Consider the following 24,183-nt stretch of genomic DNA (forward strand, 5'->3'; position numbering starts at 1 on the left):
TAGATATTTAAATGCAAGCAACATTCTTACAGCTGAAATTATTTTGGTCGCATGTGGAAAAATTAAATACTGAATCTGAAATCATAAATCAAAATTCTTAATTTGGAGTGGAACCGTCGGTGTCATTTACTCCCCTCTGGCAGTGCTCCTGAAATTATGTGTATTGTTTTTCTACAGACGTACTCTTTAAGTGTTTTACTGCTTCTGCATACCAAGGTCTTGACCTCTAAATGCAGAAAAGTTTTTGAACTGCAAAAAAATAGGCGAACTGCCATGTCAAACTTACAAGTAATAGCATATGGTCATTCCCTGGGGCTGGTTCACAACAAAACAGTGCACAAAACCCAAAGATTTATTTGATTAATATGAGAAAGACCTAAATGCTATGCTTTCATATTAGCTTGTCTGCCAAGAGTCAGTTATAATAAGACCTGGTACAATATTAAAAATTACATCACTGCTCTTTGAATGTCTTTTACCAAGTAGTTCTACAAATAAACTATCATGAAAAACAAAATGAAAACAAATAAGTTGACACTAGTACCATGTCTAAACTGAGGTCAAATCAATGCAAAAAAGGGATGCTTTTCCTTTTGTAAACTAAAATTAACAAGTCATGTGTATATATATTAGTTTATACAAAGATGGATCAATGCACAGAAGGACCTTTGTGCTTCCAAAGATTACTTTGTCCTGACAAAATCAGTCAAGCAGCCACTCCTGTGATGAGCAAAGATTAGCACTTATCCCCTCTCCTCTCATCCTCAGAAGCAGCTTTCTCAACCCTTCTGTGAATAAAACCCTGGTTAGAAACACTTAGCATAAGACAGTGATGCTAAAAACACTGAAACACCCACACGTTCACACAAAACACACACATAAAAAACAACAAGCAGTTGGCTTTGTTGCCAAGCAACAAAGTAGGAGTCATGGTTCAATGAGTGATTCAATCTCTTTTGTTGTATTTGGACAAGAACCAGTTGTGTCAAACAGATATGCCATTGTTTCTTCATTGACAAGCTTGTACAAACTTCCATTGACTGTCATTTACTAATTTATGTAGCAGTGAACAGCTGGATTGTCTGATGTGGAGAGATGATGGACAGGCTGACTTACAGAACGACGCACAAAGAAAAACCCACCCAGTGTTCAAGACAAGCTTTCAAAAAGGCAAACCACGAGTTTTCTGACATTCCTGATATATAAAAGTCAACGAAAGATGAACAACAATTCTGTCAAAGAGAACGATTCAATATTCAGCTTAAAGAATAACAACAGAAACACTCTCCTGTATGTTAGTGTTCTTACTCTGGTTCTCCAACTACTTTGTGAAATATCTAACTTTTAGAACATGCAGCAAATCTATCTGACTCAAACCAAGCTGTCCAATCAGAGGACAAAGTGTCAAATTTACTTGAAGTTTAAAGATCATATGGGTCATATATGGCTACGCTGAAAAATTATCCATCAGTTTTCCTGATTAAAGGATCTGTAAAAAGCTCCAAACAGATCCTGAAACCACCCAAATGTGCTCAAAGAATCAGAAGACCTTCGAGCAGAAATGACCAAAACTTTTCAAATAAAAAAAACTGTTTAAAGTTTATTTTGTGGGACTTATTCACCTAACATACCAAGTATGATTACCTCTCATTTCCACTTCTTCTATAACCACTGCTACACCATAGTGAGTATTTTTTTTAAAACCCAACAATAACTATGAAGCCCTCCACTGCTTTAAACAACAACAAAGATTAAAGATTGCTGGAAAACCCTGAGTCTTACTTGGCAGTGGGACGTGTTGATGTGTCCTGCAGGTCTCCAGGATCAAACAGCTGCGAGCCCTTCAGTCCCAAATCCTCGCAGCCACGAAGGAACACACTGAGGTTGTCCTGTGTATAAATCACACACACAAAGTGATAATTACTCACTGCTTGAGAAATCAGCTCACGCTCTGTGAACGATTGGCTTGACATTTTAACTGCAGAAACAGAAGAAAAGACGAACAGAAGGTCTGACTTATTTAGTGTTACACATTGTTAAACTGCACATAAAAACATTCATTAAATATTACCTTTCAAATTTATTTAACCCATCAAAGCAGCTGTTCTACCCATAACAAAGTCTAATTCCTAAAAAATACAAACTCTACTTAATTAATTAAATCTATATATGTCCTCAAATCTATTCAAATAACTTAGATAAACAATTAATGATTATGTTGATATCCTTATTTACTGACAAAGCCAACATTTTCTAAAGCATTTCTGTCAGGCAGTGATACCAAATACTGACCAAAAGGTTTGGCAGCAAAACTCATCTTACAGGTAGTTTCCTCATAACGTAAAAATGAAAATCTTAATACCTGTTCAACAGAAAGGTGACACCAGCAGCTGTTCCATCTGGGTTTCACGCATTTTTGTTCTCAGATTGCACCAACTTTCTCTTCTTCTCTTGTTACCTTGTTCAAGTATTTCTGTCCTCTTATTTAACTCTCTTCACTCATCTGTTTCCTTTATTCCTTTTCCTACATTCCACATTGTCCACATCCCACAGGTTTTCCCGGTGTCTGCTCTGACAAACGCTTTGTTGGATGTAACCTGAGCCAAGTTCTCCTCTCATGTTCCCAGGTTCTCCCTCTCTCTCTTTGTTTTTTTGTTTCTGTCTTTCAGAGGGCCACAACCAAAGCCCTTCCCTCTCTTTCCTTCTCAGGGTGTCAACATTTCCTCTTCACCTCAGTTGCCCGAAGCACTCTCTTTTTTTCTCTCTCATATGTCTAACATAATGTTTCCTACATTCACACATTAGGAGGCTATGTGTTAAATGCAGCCTTTTGGGTTAACAGCAGCATTATTCAGATGTGCACACTGACCGACAGAAGAATACAAACTGATGAACACACACACTTGGAAACACTTGTTCTCACGATCCTTTTCCATTTCTAGCAAAACAGTGCCTCAAACCCACCCTGCAACTTCCTGTGTTTTTGGGACAGGGCCATCGCTGCTCTCCTGGTGGGGGAACCCCACCCTCACATACAAACACAACCATCTCTGAGAGAGGATTCAGCAATTTATTCAACCAGTTTTGCTTTACTGAGTGCAAACAGTGCAACAAACTGAATAAATGATTTGGATTATATACATTTATATCTATCAATCTGAATATCTACTTGTGAAAACACATTTTATTTTGAGACAATTTGAGAAAACTGCAAGTCAGAGCATATTTTTTGGTGTCTTGATCATTTCAACAACTTCAGAAGCCTAACAACTTTGTTTCATATTTTTGTCAATCTGATGTCTGGAAGCAACTTACACAACGACAAACAGGATAATGTTGTGGTTATTTGGAACAAGTAACTGTATTTGTTTCTAAAATATGGAAGCATAAATTAGCTAAAATTTACAGTCAGTGCCACAGGAAACTGCCTTTCACAAAAAAATCAAAAATCTATTGCCGTTTGAATGCGTTGTATAAGGATTGAAAATTCAAAGACTCACTCAGACACGTGAAAGAACAACATTTAAAGTGAAAAGTTGTAAATGTTTTATACTATCAGGAAATACTACATGAGGGACGCACATGTACCAAGATCAAGAACATCTTGGTGAGCATATGGTAAGATTAGCTGATAACAAAAAAGAACTAATTGATTAGTTTTACCAGATCAAGGTTTCTATGTAAATGCATCATTATTAAGACATGTAATGCTTTTTAAAAAGATAAGATGTATGTTCAAATTGATATAATACATTTCAAATATGGATCAGATATCTTAAAGATACCAATAAAGCATTTACATTTAATAAAAATCTGTTCAGATGGAATTTACTGACATTTTATCTAACAGCTGGATTTAATTTTTACTTTTGAGTCATTAAACAGACCTGTGTCATGCTGCAAATGTTACATTTGACAAAAACACCGTCTTCAACATGAAAATTACTACTATTTACCTTGAAGGGAGATTCCCATTATGTGTCTATTTACTGAAAAATACGAGGTAGTTGGAAACGGAGCACGTCAACCACATTGAGCCACATAGGTTGAGCTGAGGTAGCTGTTCTTATTACAAAACAGTCTAAACTCTACAGAGACTCATTTTCCCAATAATCTCCAAACAGGAACAGGAAGGGGGAGTGGGCTGTGCTTTATTATGGTAGGCCAGATAACAGCAGACCCCCTGTTCTGTGTTTCTCACCTCTGAAACACAGCCAAGAGAAAGAAAGTCTCCGCAAGGCCACAAGAACTTAACAGTTGTGAAATTTTAAAAGCATAAATGGTTGCATTGTTCAGCTAAAAATACCCCGCCAGCATAATTTACATTTTTTGTTTTTACTTTTTACATGCTTACGTAACACTACTTACTGTATGTAAACATGCTGTCTTCAGCTGAGTGTTTATTGTCCCTTTGGGCTGATTAGCAATCATTATATCCTGTTTTTTTGGTCCTGTAATTGTAGAATGAACTTGTGAAGACAATTAAAAGCTTTGTTTATAATGTTTCATCCAATGATGACTTGAGAAAAAATTTAATTACAAAAGACAAAAAAGGACCCTCAAACTCATTAAAAAACTCCCTTCATATTCTCAAAATGTTCAACAATTTGACATGAAATATAAAAGGCAGTAATCAGCTGCTCTTAGAAACCCACCCAGTGTGAAACAGGGTTGTTTCAAAAAGTAAGGCACACCTACACTAATGTTCTGCACCAAATACTGAAATGTAGTGGTCAAATATTAACTGTTTATTGTATTTATCATTTAACATTGATCTGATTATGAAGAAATTTAACTTGGAGGATAAATTTTTGAAATAAGAAGCCCAATCCAGACCTGTTGCTTCCTCTTTAACATGATGTGGCACAAATTATATTCACATATTGTTGCTGTCAAAGAGAAAACCTCATTACTACATAACATGACTTTTTTTTTAATTTCCTGAAAGAGATACAAGTTTTCTGCCCACCAGAAATAATGTTCAGTAAAATGTGGCACGCTTCATAGTGTGGAACCCATTGAGGTAATTTATGTAACATTGCATTTTTTAACTGAAAACATAATCAACAGGCTGAATTAATGTAAGGAACTTTCTTTGGAAAATAATTAAAAGAAATTCTAAAGATGAATGAACAACTTTGTTAATAAGAAAGTCCATATTCGGAGGGGATCTTGTTCATAACACTGGCGCATCAGTAACTTGAACTATGTTTAGAACCAATATCCTGTTTTTAATCTTGGTTCAAAACAAAAATCAGCAAAACTTATTTTCACATAATCTACCTTTACAACAGCCCTCAGTTGATCTTGTTTAACAAATAAGGGAGGAATTTAAAGTATATTAAGTGTGAGTTGAGTTCCAATGCTATTAAATTTCCTTGCTTCTGTTTACATGTAAGTACTGGTCCTGAAAGGCCGCTTCATTCAGATCAAGGTCTTAGGTCGCCATGAAAGAGCTCCACTATATTGGACTGTATTCCACTGAAAAGTATCAATGTTCAACGAAAGGACAACTGACAATATATAATATTTATTTCAGGTTTTAGATGAAATATTATATGTGTTATAGATGGCAGCTGATGGACACTTTGGCTGCTAAGACTGAACGTGAGATTATTCAGCTGCTGGTGTCCCTGACGAACCAGGAAGCTTCCATAAACGAGTGGTGAGGGTTATATGTGACTCATCCATCCATCCATCCATCCATCCATCCATCCATCCATCCATCCAATCTGAATAGAAAACACAAAGTAACAGGACTTACCAGACCAGCTATGGGTGTTTGAAGTCTGTTAATTTTCTTTACCGAGCCGGGCCTAATAGAGCTCAATAACCTGTCAAAAGACATAAAAGGAAAAGAAACATTTTGTAATTTAATTTAACAAAATGAAAAGCTGAAATGGGTCAATAGAACACATTTTGCTGCCAACTTCAGATCCACACTCCTGAGGATTTATTACAAACTTAAAATCCGAGCAAAAGAACAAGTTTAGCTAAAACGTATGTGAAACAAAGAGAGAAAAAACAGAAAACAAAAAGAAAAATTAAATCTTATGGTGGCATCTGGCAGATCAACACAGTCTTAATCAAATGGGAGAGTCAGTGCTTCCCCTTTTCTTTTTTAAGACCTGTTTAGTTGTTCACAGACATTTTATACTCCACTGACTCACAAATAAAAAGGTACACGTCTCCAAACAAATGCAAATGTTTCATTCGGGGAAACTACAGTGCATTCTAACAAACTATTAGTCCTAAACAGCCATGAACGAGAAGCTTCAGAGTTTCTAACTTTCCTTCTCTTCCCCTCTCTGTTTCACATTTCATCTTTTGTACTTGTTTTCATCAGAGGAAGCACTGTAATGACTCTGCCTTGTAAAGGGAAAATCCACTCTCCCAAACCCAGTATTAGATATCAGCAGTCCTGTGATGTTCATGTCATTCCAGCATTCTATATGAGATGAATTCCCATTTTTTTCCTACCTAATTAGTGAACCCCGAGCCCATCTAATGTCTTCCTACTCTAGTTAGAGACTTCCTGGTGTACTATACATTTCCAGAAAAAAGTTTTAAAGTAATACAAGGAGAAAGGTGTTTTCAGTGTGATTTGAACAATGTGTAGGAAGAGTGACTAATTTCCACTTTAAAAAGATTGCTTGGAATGAGGATACTGTGTCTGTTCCCTTTTTTGTAATTTTACCCACATAAATGGCAACAAATATATATATATTTTTCTTTATAAGAATTGTTGTTGAGAACACGCAGGCCAATTAAAATCTTGTAACTTAAGGAAAACGTCTTTCAAAACCTCTTGAATGTGTGGGATTTCAGTTTAACAAACAATGTAAATTATCTCAAGTGAATTTTGGCTTTTTAACTTTTTACAAAAAAACTCACAATTTTACTTGAGAAGTGTCAATGATTTCAAATTAAATCATGAATAAAACTAAGATGGTTTGGGTAGCAGGACAAAGAGAAGTTGTGAATTTACTGAGACACAAAACGAACCTCATCACAAGAACTTCAATTCATTAAACACAAAAGCCCTAATCAGCTAAACATTTGTTTCCTGTTGATAAAAAGGCACATAATTTACAATATTACCATACAGGTTTTAGAACTCATATGTCCTCATTAAGGTTTGATTATGATAAATAATGTTTTTTTTAATTAATAAAACATACCAAATATCTGAAGTGCATCAAAACACCAACCAAGTATCAGATGTTATGAATACAGCCTTTGGCCAGTTTTTTACTAATGAGATGCAAAGAAGGCAGAAGATGATTAAATGCCTAGCTTATTAAGTGCTATAAAAATAATTGTAATCAACAGTTTACTGGTCTTCTCTGTTTATTTGCATTAACTGCATTAATGGAGAGACCAGAGGCAAAACTTGTATGGGAAATAAATACATTTATTTAATCAAAAAAAGTATCTTAATTCCATTTGAAGGACTCTTCAAGATAAAATACTATGAATAAATAAAACAAAATGAAAACTCTACATAATGAGTTCATGGGGAAAACAATAACAAACGCAGACAGAAATAAATGTTAATAGTATTTAAATTATTTGAAAACATGCACACTAAACTTACTCGCAGAGCAGTATCCCATTCTGCAGACCTCCTCGGAAATCCTTGTCACCAAAGCATCTTCCTGTAACAGCCTACGGAGTGAAAAAGGAGTGTTACTAAACCACAACAGTAAGAGGGCTTTAGATTAGATAATTTAACTTCTAAATGTGGAGTCTAAACACAATCTCTATCATCAGAAACCAAAAAAAAAACAAAAACAAGTGCTACAACCTTTCCCTTCAGGCCTTTCACGGCTTTCCTTCACAGAAACTAAGTCGTAAGAATTGTTAGGAAAGGTGCGCAAACAGTATCCGGTCGTATGTCAAGCCCCTCTCTGGGTAACAGCGCTAAACACTAACAAGCTTGACATAAGCTGCAATCATTCCAACCAAACAGCTAATATGCTGTGACAGGGGATTTATTGAGTAATAGTTGCTCAGACACACTGAGGGAGAGAGACCGTCAGTCTGCATGTACTTTCATGGCAACAGATCAAAAAAACTAGCGCATTTTCCCCATTCTGACATGTGTAAATGCTTCTTATCAGTTATGATACACCTGTTGTAATTTGCTGCTTGTTTTGACTAAATCATTTTTATTGCAGCAGTTAAATGTTTTAGGCAACCTTTTTACTAAATGTATGAAGTTTCGTTTGCAGGTATATAAAACCCATGGCAGCTAAGATGAACATGCTGTAAAAATCCACACACAAGTTGCTTCTGCAGCAAAGTTTATAAAACCAACTGAACCAAGACTTTCAGCTGAGGTTTCAGCCTTTCACTTTATGTTACGTGAGTGAACATGACATGAATGCATCTCAAGTCAAGCGTGAACATAAACATCTTTCGTGTAAATATGAACAGCAACAGTGAAATGATGAACCCTGGTCTTTTTTTTTTAAAAAAAAAAAGAGCTGCCGTTGAATGATTGTTAGAGCCTGGTCCACTTGAGATCCATTTATCCACGCAAGCATTTGCCTCCTCCAGAAAATATGGGGACCTCTTTGGTCTGCTGGTATGGAAGCCAAAACAATTAGAAGATTGACTTTCCTGAGTGTTTCTTTCAGCTGTATTTGCACAGCTGTGGGTAAAGTGTAGTTGTAGAGTATCTGGTCAGCTTTTTGACTCCCTGGGAACCTGGGCCTGTTGAAAAACAGTGGACTGTTTTATGTTAATGAGTAGGCCAACAGTAGGCCTCATTTATGCAAGAAGCATCCTGGTGTTTGTCTCTATCAGTCTCTCCAAAACAGACAAAAAAAAGCACAAATTTTCACCATATAATAAAATTAAGCTATTCATTGCCACCGTTTCCTTCTGTAGGACAACTTGTGAACAGGGTATTGTTTGTCTGATGCTGACAGTGTAAAACAAATGTGTGAAGCCTGAGTGCAAAGCTAAAAAGTCCTACTTTAAGCTCAAATAAAGTCCCAAACTGAACTGAACCTTCTTTGGAGAAAGGGTTTTCGAATGAATAATATTTTGACCAAAACAACTTTTACGCAAAGAATGTCAAATATCAAAAGCATAATTTATTTATGATTTCTAAAGAAGCTAGAGCTTGACATCTAAATGTAAACCATAGGCACCTTTAAAGCTGAAAAGTTATATTTAATTTCTCAACTGGATGTTTACCTGGTTGCTACCGTGAGGTAACCAACAAGCAAAAAATGAATTAGTTGGGTTTTTTTTTTTTACTTTTTTCAGAAGTGAAAAACAACAAATATGTAAAAAGATTTTAACACAATGAGTTTTGCAGGTAATGTCAATTAGAGGGATGAAGGACACAAAATGAGATATCAAGGTGTGAAATTAACCCAAATTTAAACACAGGACAATGTGCATGAACCCTAACGTGCATTTTTTGGGGGGTTAATTAGCTTCTTCTGGCTATAATATGAGATACTGCAGGATTTGTTTTTTTGATTGTGTTGGTATAAAATCCAACAGTGACTGCAGAGGGGACCTTAAACTACACATACCTGTAGTTTTTAAGTCCTATACTGAGACAAACAGAATAAGATCTTTGCTCACAAAAAAAAATTACATTTAGCGTTATTGGGTTTTTTGTATCTTAATGGGGCAAAGACTGTAACTAAGAAACTCCTCTCAAATTAAAGCCATGGTAACATAATCCTTGTGTGAATATTAAAAAATAAAAGGCATGATATAAATCAAAGTACAAAGTCACTGGACACAGTTTTTTAAAGTATCAAAACCAGCCTTCACTCTGGTTAAGGGAAAAAACAAAGAACAAACAACAAACTGCCCAGACATTTAATGAAAATAACACTACAAATTGAAGTAATGCTTTTTAAACACGTTCCTCAATGGGCTGAGCTGGAAACGTCTGGATCTGAACATGCTTTTAAACCTGCAGGGTCATTTGGTGGTATTCAATTAAAAAGAGGAATGTGTTTGCTTTGTTGTTTTCAGTGGTATGTCGCTCACATTGTTGCACAAACAATCACATAATGCTAGTTGGCTTTGTTTTCCTCTATTCACTTCCTACTATTTGAAAAACCTTCATGTCTAGACCAAAGTCATTCTCTTGGATAACGTCCAGAGCAGCCAACACTATCACTTTGGACTTCACAAAGAAATGAAAGTTTTGTTGATTTAGAAGAGGAGTGAATGAACTTTGAAGAATCCAATTTAGCTTTTGTCAAATCCAGCGTCCCTGTAGGGATTTGTTTTAACTTTAATGAAATATAAATTACAAAACTCAGACTTAAAAAGGGACACTGCCTTCATGTTCTGTAAAATATGATGAGAACAGTCTCTTCCTAAAATCATATCGGACAAAAAAATCCAAAACACTTTTTACACAATATTGCAAGAAAGAAAAAAAATAGAAAAGATGATGTTACATTTTTTTGTCAAAACAACAGCAACATCAAAGAGCTATTTGTTGGACAGCCATGGAGTCAATGACCGTATCAGGACTCACTCCCCGTCTGAACCAGCTTTCTGCATTCCCTCCACCCTGACAATGAAAACAGAACCATCGCAGCAATCTCAGAGGCCCTGCATCGTAGAGCTACCTAACCCAAATTAACCACAAATAAGTCAAGGTTTCAGTCAGGTTTTGGTTTCATGACATGGAGAATAAAAACCCTGCTTACTTCAAGGCCCTGAGGCTAAGCCCGTCGAAGAGCTGGCTGCTGTAAACTGAAGTGCTGCTTGTGAACATAAACAGAAACATGTGCTCCTGACCCACACGCCTGCTTTTCAGCAGCAAGCCTGCTCCGTTTCCACATGCCTGCTTTGTAGTCAAAAGGAGTCAACTGTACAGCAGGAAGTCTTAAGTGTATTGCATAATCCAGACTGAATCCAACAATGTGTGTTCAAGTTCAAAAGAACACACGTAAACACGTCTTCTGGTTTGCAGCCAATAATCCTATTAATTCAACTTGGCAAAAACTCGATCTGTAAATGCTTCTGGTTCTGATGAAAAGAACAAAAGCAAGAGTCTTCAACCTTGGCCATTTGTGATACAAAACTAATGACATTAGAGGTTGGAAGAGACACAAACATGCTGCTGCATGATTTGTGATGTCCAGATTTGTTTTCAGGGCAATAATTTCTCAGTTTTATATTGCAATACACTAAAGCCTTATACTGGCACAGAACCAGATATAAATCTGCCAGTTTTTCAGATCCTAAACTGCTGAATTAGAGAACATCTGAATGTCTATATGAGGGGTCCCTCTGACTATAGGTTAGGAGGACCCAGTCAACACATGAAGCTTCAATAAGTTCAGCCAAAGGTCATGAGTGGTATCTGCCTCCGATCAGTCATCTGGACCTTTTCTCAAGCTGTCACCGCTGGCACCCCCATGGGGTTCCTTTATGGAGTCTTTGCTCAAATTGCTGGAATGTGTCCAGACTCGGAGGTGATGGGTTAAGGGAAGTTAGCGGTGATCGTAGAAAGTAACCTCATCAGAATTATCAGAAGCATTAGTGTTGAAGACTGAAGATTCAAGTTTTTGTTACCATTTAATGAAAGTTTAGGGTTACTCAGAAGCACGTTAGATAAAATGACACAAACAGAACCTTGATGGAAAATCTGAACATTGTAGTTGTTAACATCAACCCAAACAAGTTAAAGAAATTCTTAAAATTTAGACGTGACATAAAAATTACTCGAGCATTATTTTCTGTGTTCTTCTAAACATTTGTTTTTGTTGTAATGAAATGGCAGAGACACTAAAGAAGCAAATTTGGATCTGGACAACAGAATTACTCCTAACTATTTCCCTATCTTCCTATTTTTTTGGTTGCCTTGAGTTGCCAGAGATTTTATAAAATTTGGGGTAACATTAATTATGCCTACAAGGTCCTCTTCGACTAAATCACTAAAGTTATCCACAGATTCAACTTTTTCTCATGTCAGAATGATTTGGATAAAATGACAGCAGCAAATTCAGTGGGGATTGTTTTTTTGCTGTAAATGTCAGAAGGATGGTCAAACATGAACATTCACACACTGGATGCAAATGAACTCTGTGTGACTCGATAAAATATCACTGGTAAAAGATTAACAGACCCCCGATGGACCACACATTAGGCAAGCATTCAATCACGAAATGCAGCCATTTTTGTCAGCATGTTTTCATTCTGGCGGGATTTGAGATGGATGACTTTGAGGCAGCATGTGAACTTTTCAAACCAAGTGAGACAAGCTGGAACCACATGAGGGTTATTGCCTAGGCCAGGAAAACTGAACAAAAGTGGATTGGGAAACGGGGTTTTCACAGGTAATGAAAGTTTATATAATAGAATAACCAGGTATTAGATGTTTGAATCAGCACTGGAGTGTGACAGTCTAATCCCAGAGCAGGGCAACAACTTATTATGCATTTAGACCTGTTTGATGACAGAAGACTATTTGGGCTCAGTCAGATGTAAAAGACCTTGTTTTAAGGATTTGAATTGGTTAGCATATTGAAAGACCTCCCTGAAGTACAAGAAAAACAGTCTTCATCATAAGAAAAGCCCTATTATGTTATTAAAAAGCATTCAGATACAAAAGTATTATATAATTTTCTAGCTCAAAACAACATCAGAAAAATTATGCGTAGGAAAGAATGTTATGCAAGACCTTTGTACTGGATTATAATAAGTTTCTATTCACATGTGCCAAATGCAGGCAATAGACAACAGTAATGATTTATAGTCATACAGTGGAGGAGTAAATAAAGACCTAAATGTCTCCTTAACAAGGATAAATAACAGAACAGCTAAACAGAAGTGCACTTGCAAAACAATATATTGCCACTCTATAGGTTTACAGTAAAAAAAAAAGTATTACTGAAATGTTTTTTTTGAACAATATAAGAAGTGACTTAGCACAGATTGAAAAACAAAACTGAATTCACTCAGTTTTATGTATTTAAAAACAGACAAATACACATTTTTTGCTGTTGCTCTCTCATTTTAACCAGAAAATCACAATTTTTCCCAGGCACACATTGGATTCTGTGAGAGTCATCTGGCGTGGGAAACCTTACACAACCTCGATTAGTCATGATTTTCTCCTACTCAGCAAGACAGTGAATTCATCTGAGCAGAGGCTTCGACTGTATTTCTACACTGAGCTGTCAGAAGACACATTAAAGAACAGCTAAAGCTCAAATAAATATTCAGACACGAGTCAAATCAGCACTAAGATGATCACCAGCACAAATCAGCCAGGATCAGTCTTGCAGGCAGTTGTTAACGACACACCAGGGACCATCAGCAACAACACTCGGGAACACATTTCATTACGGTGAGCTGTTTTCAATGTCACACCTTTCTCTGGAGACCAGCTGCATGCCTGTCGAGAAGGACTAATTTAGTTAAATATATATATATCTTTGTTATTTTGTTTTCAGATTATTAATGTGGAAATCACCTTGAAGTTTAGCCCATATGTGATTGAACTACTCACTTTTAAAATGCCATCAAAAACATTTATCTAATGGATGAAAATGGAATAAATATACAAGGACACTAAAGATAAAAACATAAGTAAAAAAATACCAAAAAATTAATACTTTTTACAAATGAATTTGTCCTCATTTTAAAACTTTTTATCTTTGAAATAGACAGGGTTAGCTCACAGTTGCAGTCGTTACCCTTGGTAATAAAACTATGGACCAAAATCAACATCACAACAGGCAACATGTCAGATGCTGTGTTGTTTCAGTCAACTGTAGAGTTTTAGACATTTAAGTACTTGCCAAAACCAAGTATCAATACAAGTACTAAAAAGGCATCATAATTTGCAGTCTGGTTTACTTTTGTCACCATCTTTCACTTTGAAATACCTCCACACGGCTTCTTCTTCTGCTAGTGTTCATTACCAGTTAGCAAACAACTTTACAGCACATTACTGCCACTAACTGGCAAGGAGTGTGGATCAGGACAGCCAAATTAATTAAAAAATAAAATAAAAACACAAAATACAATAAAGCTATCTGCACTACCTGACTGCTCAACTGAGAGGTGAATCTCACGCTGACGTAAAGAGGAATCAGGTAGTGTGGTACTATCAACAAGAAGGCATAAATGACTGACACAACTTGTGGTCTTCAAATTGTAGAACAGGGGTCTCCAATCCTGGTCCTCGAGGGCCACCATCCTGCATGTTTTCCTTGTTCCTCTGCTCCAACACACCTGATTCAGTGGTTTAATCACATCTTCATGTTCTGCAGAAGCCTGTTAATCACCCATTGATTCAAATCAGGTGTGTTGGAGCAGAGGAACAAGTAAAACATGCAGGATGGTGGCCCTGAGGACCATGATTGGTCACCACTGTTGTAGAACAACTGAGACCCAAGCCCTGGTGCCATTAAATGAAATGATCCAACAATGTCAGTGGTGATTTTACACACTGATCAATCCACATAGAGTACAGGAATGCCCCACTGCACCATTCATCCCATACCGGATTTCAGTGAAAACCCTCACAATTCAGTCAAAAACAAAGCGTCTCCATGTTGACACAAGTCCTTAGAGCTAAGCTTTCTAAGCAGTAAGGCTTTTCCATGGGCCTCCTCCTGTCTTCAATATCCTGCCAGTCCCGGTTTTCCTGAGACAAAGACCAACATCTCACCAGTGGCAACAGTAGGAGTCAAAGTCTGACAGACAAGCAGGCGCCTGGTCTTGACCTGGTTGGATGGACATCCTGGAGGCAGTGTTAAGTTGTAAAGGTTTTAATAAGCAGTTACATTAGGAACAGATGCCTAATTTAACTTCATACATATTTCTGTAAATTGCAAGATTTCTGATATATGAAATGGGTTCATCTGTACTGAATGACACATTTTTAAAGTTCAAACAAAAATACCTGCATATTGGTACTGAATTGTTCTTATTATAAGCCTTATGTCTTCAGTTCAGTTATTAAAGTTATCAACTTGGCTTCACTGAGCATTGTTGCAATTATTTTTATTAAATGGATACAAAAAAAAATCCCAAGGAAATATTTTGTACCTAAGGTTTTGTTTGTCCTGTCTGTTCTGTACACTGACTGATAAAACATTGTGTGGAACAGAAATAGCACAGCACTCAGTAATATCCAGGCAACAGACCCTGGATGTTGCTAAATACAAGAATGATAGAAACAAGATTCCTTTCCATCCTGTCATTTCAAATAAGGGAGGCAAGTACAAACACCAAAACAAACCAAAGCCCTTTTTTAACTTTCAGTGTGATAAAATTCTTCTCTTTACTGCAAGCATGTCCTGACATGCTCGTTCTTCATCTCGTTACAAAGCTGTGTCCTCTGTAAGACTAATGAGGAGCTTCACTGACAAACTCTGTCAACACCAGAGCACAATGAGGGTTAATCAGTGGGTTTACAAGAGCGTCTGCTCTCTCAAGTGTTCAACATTTTAGACAAATTTGGCCAATAGTGATCATGCTTATGATTACATATCTACTTGAGAAGTTGCTCAACACTATTCATAATCTAATTTAGTTTCCCTTATATGTTAATCATAACTGGAGACATAAAATTGGATGTTACAAATGGGACAAACTTTAGAAATGTGAAGCTTATCTCCTTAAATCGAAGGATGAGTCAAGCTAAACCCCAAGTATTCTTGAAAAAGGGTCTACACATCTCAGCCAAATTACTGATTCAAGTTTTGTTGTTGTTTTTTTAATGTGAGTGGGAAGTAATGGAGTTCCTGTTTGTAACCAGAGGCCCTAAAAACACATTGATGTTTGTCATTCCCAGTTAGGAGTGAGCCTTCATTAGAACAAAGGAAGCACTGGAGGCAGGCTTTCCTTACCCCAAATGGGTATGAAGCCTGTCTTTGTCCCTCCGCTCTGGGGTTAAAATGGTTTAAGAAAGAATCCAGTAACTGATACAGTAGCCTTCAAAGAGAAATAAAAATAACAAACCGCACAACCTATCTCACTTAAAAGATGCAGTAAGGTGAAACAGATAAGCGTGCCAATAAAATCTTATGCAACACATTAACAAACAGCTAGTCAGAAGAAATTTTGGCTTGGAATGTAAATAATTTTTTTTTTTTTTTTTTTTTTTTTTTTTTTTTTTAAAAGGATGTTGTGAAGAAAGCAATGCCCATGTAAAAAACACTGATTGTGGAAAAAATAAACAAACTGAACTTTTCAACACCACAAGAGTCAATAGAGTCAACCAAAATCTGTCCCGACATTCACAAAACTAGGGGCTTTCCTACCATTCCTACCATTGTATTGTCAGATATATTAAAGTCACATCAAAATTATACAATGTTTCTTTAGTTGTAGTATAATAATAACTGTGGCAAAACTGCAGTATATAAAATAAGATGCTTTAAAGCTTACAGTGATGTATTTTATTTTCTTAACTAAAGCACAATTTTACTATCAGTTCTAACTCAGTCTTTACTCGACATCAGTTTTAAGAAACAGTCATCACCTGGCTTCAGATTTATTATATACACTATTGAGCTTGATCTGAGCAGGTTGTAATTTAAAATTTTTAACATCTGTACAAACATCCATGCCTGCCTAAAGAAATGCTAAAACACCTCACTGCACTTATGACCCTATCTGCAAAGACAAACATTTCATTTCTTATGATTTATATGCATGTTTGATAAGAACAATAAAACCTTATCTTGAAACTTTAAGCTTTAAAGTGCCATTTTTTTCCCTTTTAATTAATTTTATTTTCTAACTTTATGACTGATGGAGTGAAATGATTGTTTGCTATAATTTTTAATGGAAGTTTTAGATTTTTCTCTGACATTTCTAACATTCCTGCCCTACACGGAATGAGCATAATAAGAGTCATGGTAACAGTGTCAAAGTATGCAGATAAGCCTCTGTGCCTTTAATGTCAGACCACCAAGAGAAGCTGACACACTTGCTTCAAAAGAGGGAGGTGAAACTGGCAAGATTAGTCAAGATTAGAGTTTATCCCCTACTACCAGCAAGCTGATGGGGATAACGGCTCTCAGGAGCAGTACTGTAAGCAAATTACTGTAATTCCTCCGTTGTTATTTAGTTGTCAATCTTAACTAGACTGACTGAAGCAAGAACTGTTACCAAAGAACCATAAAATAATATAAAATGATTGCTGCATGAACTCAAACTTAAAATGTGTTTCTCATAAAGTTACAAGGCAAAACTTTGAATAGTTCAGCATGTGTCCTTACAATAGTTTATAACTGCACAAGTTGAGAGGAAAGAAAGTGTCAAGCTTAAGAGAAAACAAGACAAGGATCTATCGAATGTCATGTCCTAAAAAATGGGTAATAATCCAAAAGTAGTGATACAAGAGCTGGTAGCTCTTTGGGAATCACCTTATTGGCACAAAACCTTATTTTAGGCCAGTCAAAATGTGTCATCTTTGGCATTTTTCACAGATGAAACAAACAAAATGGGAACAAATTCTTACAAACAGCTTTTGCTAAGTTGTCTTTTACGTTTAGGCACAACATGGGTGCATCCTTGGGATATCTCGAGAACTGCTGCTCAAGACGACTTTAAAAATACAACCAAGTCTGTCATTTTTGAAACGTAAGAACTTGAACAAAAAGAAGCCCATTTAGACACCATTTAGTCCATCAATGTGAAACGTTAAATGTCCTGCCAAATTTAAACTGTTGCCAACATTTAAAACAGGTTCCCTGAATTGCAGAGCCGGCAGTGATCCAGGTCTGAAGGAGTCTGAGGAGACCTCTGCCTGCTGCTGACCTTACACAGAAGCTGCAGTTTAAAAGAAACAAAACTCCTACTGTACAAGTCCTACATTCACCATTCAACGGATGCCTTTATTCCCTTCACTATAACAGACACTTGTAGTTTCAGCAAAGCTGAGCGCACCTTTCAAGCAGCAAATGTCAATGCACTGCAGAACAAAGGAATATTCAAAACAAGAATGGAAGATGATACCATTTGGGGTAATAATACCTAACAAAATAATTGTGGGAATAAATCACGACTCACTGAACCAAAGGTGGTTTATCACAAAGATTTAGGGAGTCCGTGGAAAAATAACATGCTGAATCATTCAGCAAATTTCCGATAAATGTCACTCAGCTGAGACACGACTTTCTTTCCAGAATCTGGCGACGACATGGATTGTTACCGAAGGGGACCAGTACGTGCATTCATGTGTTTTTGTACACCAGTGCCTGAATGGGATGAAGACTGAGGGGGGGTTGGGAATGCTGGGCAGTGATGTGCATGACACTGTGAGTAAGGGACAATAAAAGCCATCCCACTCAGTTCTAAATGCCTCTATTCATGGTGACCCTGCGTCGTCTGATTCTCAGCAGCTTTTTAAAAAGCTACATTACCTTTTTCTATAAACAACAGAAATGTTGTGCTAATAAAACAAGAGGTGAGATATTTTTTACCCATTTCATTGTTTAAGTTCTGCTGAACAAACAGAGTTAGAGCTAAACAATCCAAGTGTCTGGTGGTAAACAAATTCCTGATGACTAAAAACTAACTAAAAAAATGCATCATTTAATCATTCCGGACAAAGAACCAATTGGAAACTATTAAATCTTATACAAAAGTAAAATTATGAAACTGTTAAACATAAACACTCAAATTGCATAAGATTCTCAATCACAACACAAAGTAGGTAAGTATTTGTCTTGATGTATTTGTATTTTCAACTGTGAGCCAAAGTGGTGGAATGACTGGCCAACATTGCAGATCACTAAAAGCATGTGATGTTTCTCTTCTCTTCAGTGATGTACAGTATATCAGGGGATTGTAAAACTGAGTTAAAAATTATGCTTTCTTGAAGAAGTTTCAGATTATCGCCACATGACTGTCAGTCAGGTTTCACATAGTCCCACGGCAGTCAGAAAGAGTCCAGCTCCCTGGTGGCCCGACTCAGAAAACTAGGAAACCAACTCATCCTGCACGACCCAATTAGCAAAATGTTCTGCACCATCCAGCACATCAGTCGCCGTCATATCCTTCAAACAGTCCTTTCTGTCTTCTGTGAACAGCTTCAAACACAGCAGGATACTGAAGGATTTCAGAGCAACACCAAACAGCATTTCGCTACCAAATTATTTTTCACTCCTGCTAAAAAGAGACGCTCACTTCTAAACCCAATATAGCAACGAACTAAATAGGCTTCAGCTGATGTGGAACAAGGACAGCAGCTCATTACTTGATTAAATAAAATTCACTGTGGTGACACAGAAGAGTGCGTCAAATCTGTTAAAGTTTGAAGAGCTGGTCTACAAACAAGCTGCATCCTTTCAATAAAAAGCAAATAAATTAATTAATCTTAAACGAAATCAAAATCTCATAAAGTGACCCAACTGTTTGTAAATAAGGGAATTAATAAGTATGGCAAATGCATGGTGTATAGAAAAAACTTGCTTATAATGTGCATGTTTCAAGAAAATCTTTGATTTGAGGCTTTTTAAATATAAAACAGGATAAGTGCATTTAAGAAAAACAATAAAATGTTTACTTTGTAGTGTGTTCAAAGGAACGGCATCAACTCAAAATAGCTCCAGGAGCGTAAAGTTTCTTTCAGCCTTGTTATGGCTTCCATACAGAAGTGGCATAGTAAATAAGAGGAAGGCACAGATAAATGTACTTCAAGAGGGCCTTTGAGCAACTTTGACTTTCTTTCATTATTAATGATAATATCATTAGTGCAAGGACCAACAAGAACAAAGTTTCACTTACTCCTCATGTTTTCTCATAAACTTCATAAAATGACTTTAGTGTAAAGTTTTATGGCTCAACTTTTTGTTAGGGTGCTGAATATCTATGCAACTTTTAACCATAATCAAAATTAATGCTGTAATCTATGAAAATAGAAATAAGCATTAAGCAAATTCTTTTTCAGCCTAAACGTCTTAAATTTCTAGGTGCAGACTCAGTCAACTGTTATAAAGTCAAATATGCCTAAAAGTACTCAGATACCAATCTAACTTTTGCAAGGAAGAAACTGTGACGTGCAGTATTCAGTTGCAACAATCTGTTTCTTTTCAGAGTGAGCTTTAGATTTACTTGCAAGTGTGAAGACTAGCTAACAGCTACCCTGCAGAGAGTAGCCGGGCAGCCTGGCACACAGCCAGCTACCTCTCTTTTACAGTGTGTGGGGCCATGTATTTGATACATTGTGGGGACAATTTTCCTAACATATACTACCTTGTGAGGACCAACTGCTCCTTGTGGGGACCAAAGCCTGGTCCCCATGAGGAGAAATTATGTTTTTGGGTTAGGTTTAGGACTAAGGTGTGAATTGAGTTTAGGTTTGGTTTAGGGTAAGGTGTGTACTGGTAATGGTTAGGGTTAGGGTAAGGGTCAGGGTTAGGCTGTAGTTAGGGTGTAGAAATGAATGGAAGTCAATGGAAAGTCCCTGCAAAGATAGAGAGACATAACATGCATGTGTGTGTGTGTGTGTGTGTGTGTGTGTGTGTGTGTGTGTGTGTGTGTGTGTGTGTGTGTGTTGCATTGCAGTCTGAATGTTGGACTCTCTTAATCTCTTCTCCTTGAAAGCTCTTTCAGTGCATGAACATACAAATGTGGCACTTGAACAAGATGATGTTCACCTCGTCACAGATGGACATCAGACAGTCAAGATGTGCTAAAGGTAAAGACAAAGACAGAAAGTCTAAGGGACATCAGCACAGAACAGCTGACATCTTCCAGACTGTGTTCCTGGCAGCTGTTTAACCTTCTCAGTTTTCTTTTCTGATTTGGGATAACTTTGTCTGACACCTCTGCAGCTCTGTATCTTAGGGAGAATTTAGAGGAACAAGAATCAGCCATTCCAGAACCCCGTTCTCAGCACACAAAGCTTCACAAACCTGTAAAGTGTTGTTCTATAAAGTTAATCTGACTTAAATAGACCTTTTCAAATGTGGTAGCAATAAGGTTTAATGAGACTTTGTAAAATATATTCCTTAACTCTTAAACATTTTACAAGCTAAATAATACTAAATATGTAAGTCAAGAAAAACAATAAAAACACAATTTTTTAAAACTGCTGTTGCTTGCTACAAGTTATCACCAGCTTGACTGAATATTGCTGCTTTCAGAAGTCCAGTGACCTACCGTATTTGAATATATTTGGTTGTAAAATGAAGTACCTGCAGATGTTACCAGATAAGGTTAACCTTCGTTCTCCACATATGCCTCAAACCTGTCAAACAGATACAGCTTCAAAAAAAAAATTCAGTTTGTTTTTTTACCTGAAATGAACAGCAGCTGGTAAATCTACTGCTTTAACTGGAAGCTCCTTTAGAAAAAGGGCCAATAAATACAATATATACAAACCCAACAGTAAGGCCAATAAATTAAAAAAAGCATCTGATAATTAAAGCCCTAACATTCCTTGAAATAATGCAGATAATCCACCATCTTTCATGCCAGAGTTTTAAACTAAGATCACCTTATTTTGAGAAATTACAGACTTGTAGCCATTTTGCTCAAACCTGGTGTTGAATAAAAATATTTTGTAAATGTTGATTTGAAAAAGGATTTATTATAAACTCACCAATGACTAAAGTACGACTAGAATGAGAGACTTCTAATACTGATAGGAACAAAACAAACTTTTAGAGAATAAAGCTGAGATAAGAGCATATTTGTGGATGCAGTTTTCATGTCAAATGTGGTCATTTAAGGAAATAAATATTTTCATTCTGTGAATTTGCTTCTCTATCCCATCTTCCTCGCTTTTTTGTTTTTCAAAACTGCTGTACAAACTGCACCATCATTCAAATATTAATGTACCTGGCTGTCAGAGTGAATGACAAGCTCAACAATCAAGTCTTTCAAACATAAATTCCCAAACGCTGCCTTCTTCACTAATGCCACAGTGTCAACACAACAATTAATTTTCCTGCTGAGGGATGAGATAGAAGACATCTGCTGGGATTAAAGAGGTGATAACCTCACATTTAGTGGTGCACATGGCACTTTCAGGGATTTTGTATTTGTGTGAATGACTGAAGTTGTGCTAATTTATGTACTGAAAAAGAAATCCGCGTTTGTCAAACTATCAACACCAGGGCTTACAGCTCTGTATTACACTATTATTGTTAGACAAAGCTCAGCTGAGCAGAACAGAAAATGACAGTGACTAACTGCTGTTGTGATCTAGAACAGACTACATGACTGGTTTGTGTTAATGATACAAATTCCTGCCCTACTTTCAGTTATCAGTACAAAAAAAAAGAACAATCCACTAAATTGTCAATATAAAAATGTTCTTAAACTTCAATGATTCAGATGCTGCTTAGAAACAAGTTTTTAACTTGAGTTTTAAATCAATATTGCAAACAAGTCGTGCTGTAAAAACAAACAAAACTATAACCACAAAAACACTAAAGCAGATGCTAAAATGCTCTGAGAATCACACAAACCAAGCTAAATATGTATAACAGAATTTAGATTACATTTCATTTTGATATCTACATATTATAAAGCAATAAATTGAACACAAGTATATAATTTTCCAGCTCCCTAAGCCAAGCAATGAACAAAAATAAACTTTCTTTAGTGAGGTAGTTTTTTCTAAAAATCACATATTTTATTGAATCTTAGTCAATGAAATGCATCCTAAGAACTCTATAGACATCTTACAAGAAAACTGAGTCCTTAAACTGGAGATAATATCATGAAACATTCACTACAGAGGGAGAAAATAAAAAGAGCTGACTCCCCTGGAATTTCTTTACTTTTTTATGATTTTTTTTAGGGACATTGATTGGTTGAGAGGCAGTGTGACATGTGTGACCTTTAATCCAGAAACCTAAACTGCTTTGGAGGAGGTTAGGATTTCAACATAAGTAACAGACCCAGGTAAAAAGTGAGTCAGCTTCGTTTTACTGAAAATACAAAACTGAAGCTGAAGTTACTGACTGCTTTGAAGACACAGGTCACATTTGACTCCAGGAATTCATTTACCGCCTGATTCAAACACTTCTGCCACAAGTCACCAAGGTAAAATCTTGACTGCATACTTCATTAGTCAGAATAAGGATCAAATCTCCAGCCACCGCAATATTTAGACTAAACGGTCGCACCAATAACACGGATCAGTCTGCTGATTTGTCTGTCAAACATCAATTTCACTAATGAAATATCAGCCGATGCATGCCGATGATATCGGTTTTCCTTTCAGGCATATCACAATGGAATTTTGTATTATTCACAAACATCCAAAACATGTCAAAACTTGATCTGAAGAGAGACACTCAACGAGCTGACACAAGCTCGGGGGGAAAAAAAAAAAGAGACATCTTATTTGGACTGTGAATGTTTTGACAGTTAACACACGAACAATTCTGGCATGAAGATAAATGTAGGGGGCATTTGAATCAAAACATTTTAAGCAAAAAAATGCAAAGAAAATAACATGTAGCTGATTTTCTTAAATGGTCCTGCTTACTGTGTTACACAGAAATCCCAACACTCAAAATAAAAATGAAGGATTGCTCATTTCTTAAACTGGTTCTAAAAAATAAGCCTCTTGAAAACATTAAGTTGTTCACTCTTTTGCTATTTAAAACTATAACCCCAGTAAAAAAATATTCACAAGCTGATTTAATTAGATAAAAAGTGAGACGTTAAATGAACTTCAGAAAACTAAAAGCTTCTGTGTTGCAGATGCAGAGTTAACAATTCTGACTAAAGTCTGACAAAGTTTTTATTTATACTCCCTGTGCAAAAGTAGGCTGGTACCGGCTCCTGGTAGTGACCTGCCAAGTTGTTTCCTAATGGTGCTTTTCTAGTTGTGGTGCTTTTTTTCAACACAGCATCTACTGCCAATCACCTTCCTTAAAGAAGAAAGGGAGAAATGAAAGAAAAAAACAAAAACAAAACTTGTGAGCATCCCCATCGTCTGTTTCTGCCATTGTAGATTTTGGTGAAAGAAAAGCAGAAAGGGAAAGTGGAAACATGATAACAGGTGAGCTCAGCTTTACTGTCAGAAGACATGCATCCCCTCCATGTTCATCCATTAGACCAGTGGATATAAAGAATTTAGGCATGCAGGATTAGCAGCAAATATTTGACAAAAAATAAAGAATAATTACTGACAAATTCAAAGAGTGTTTTTGCCTAAAATGCAATCTCAAAACAAAGCAAGTTTAAAATTACACAACTCTT

The 24,183-nt window shown here is 36.4% G+C and overlaps 1 protein-coding gene across 4 annotated transcripts in view; it reads right to left on the reverse strand.

Moving 5' to 3' along the window:
- Positions 1-24,183, reverse strand: part of LOC108236661 (LIM and calponin homology domains-containing protein 1) — a 66,400-nt gene that overhangs the window by 38,167 nt on the left and 4,050 nt on the right. For all 4 annotated transcript variants that reach the window (XM_017417483.3, XM_017417491.3, XM_017417488.3 and 1 more), the window contains exons 2-4: positions 7,598-7,668; positions 5,765-5,834; positions 1,783-1,889 (exon numbers count right to left, since the gene is read on the reverse strand). In XM_017417483.3, coding sequence (XP_017272972.1) covers positions 1,783-1,889; positions 5,765-5,834; positions 7,598-7,668 — 248 coding nt within the window. The remainder of the gene's footprint in view (positions 1-1,782; positions 1,890-5,764; positions 5,835-7,597; positions 7,669-24,183) is intronic.

The sequence above is a fragment of the Kryptolebias marmoratus genome, linkage group LG9, assembly GCF_001649575.2.
Source record: "Kryptolebias marmoratus isolate JLee-2015 linkage group LG9, ASM164957v2, whole genome shotgun sequence".
Classification (NCBI taxonomy): domain Eukaryota; kingdom Metazoa; phylum Chordata; class Actinopteri; order Cyprinodontiformes; family Rivulidae; genus Kryptolebias; species Kryptolebias marmoratus.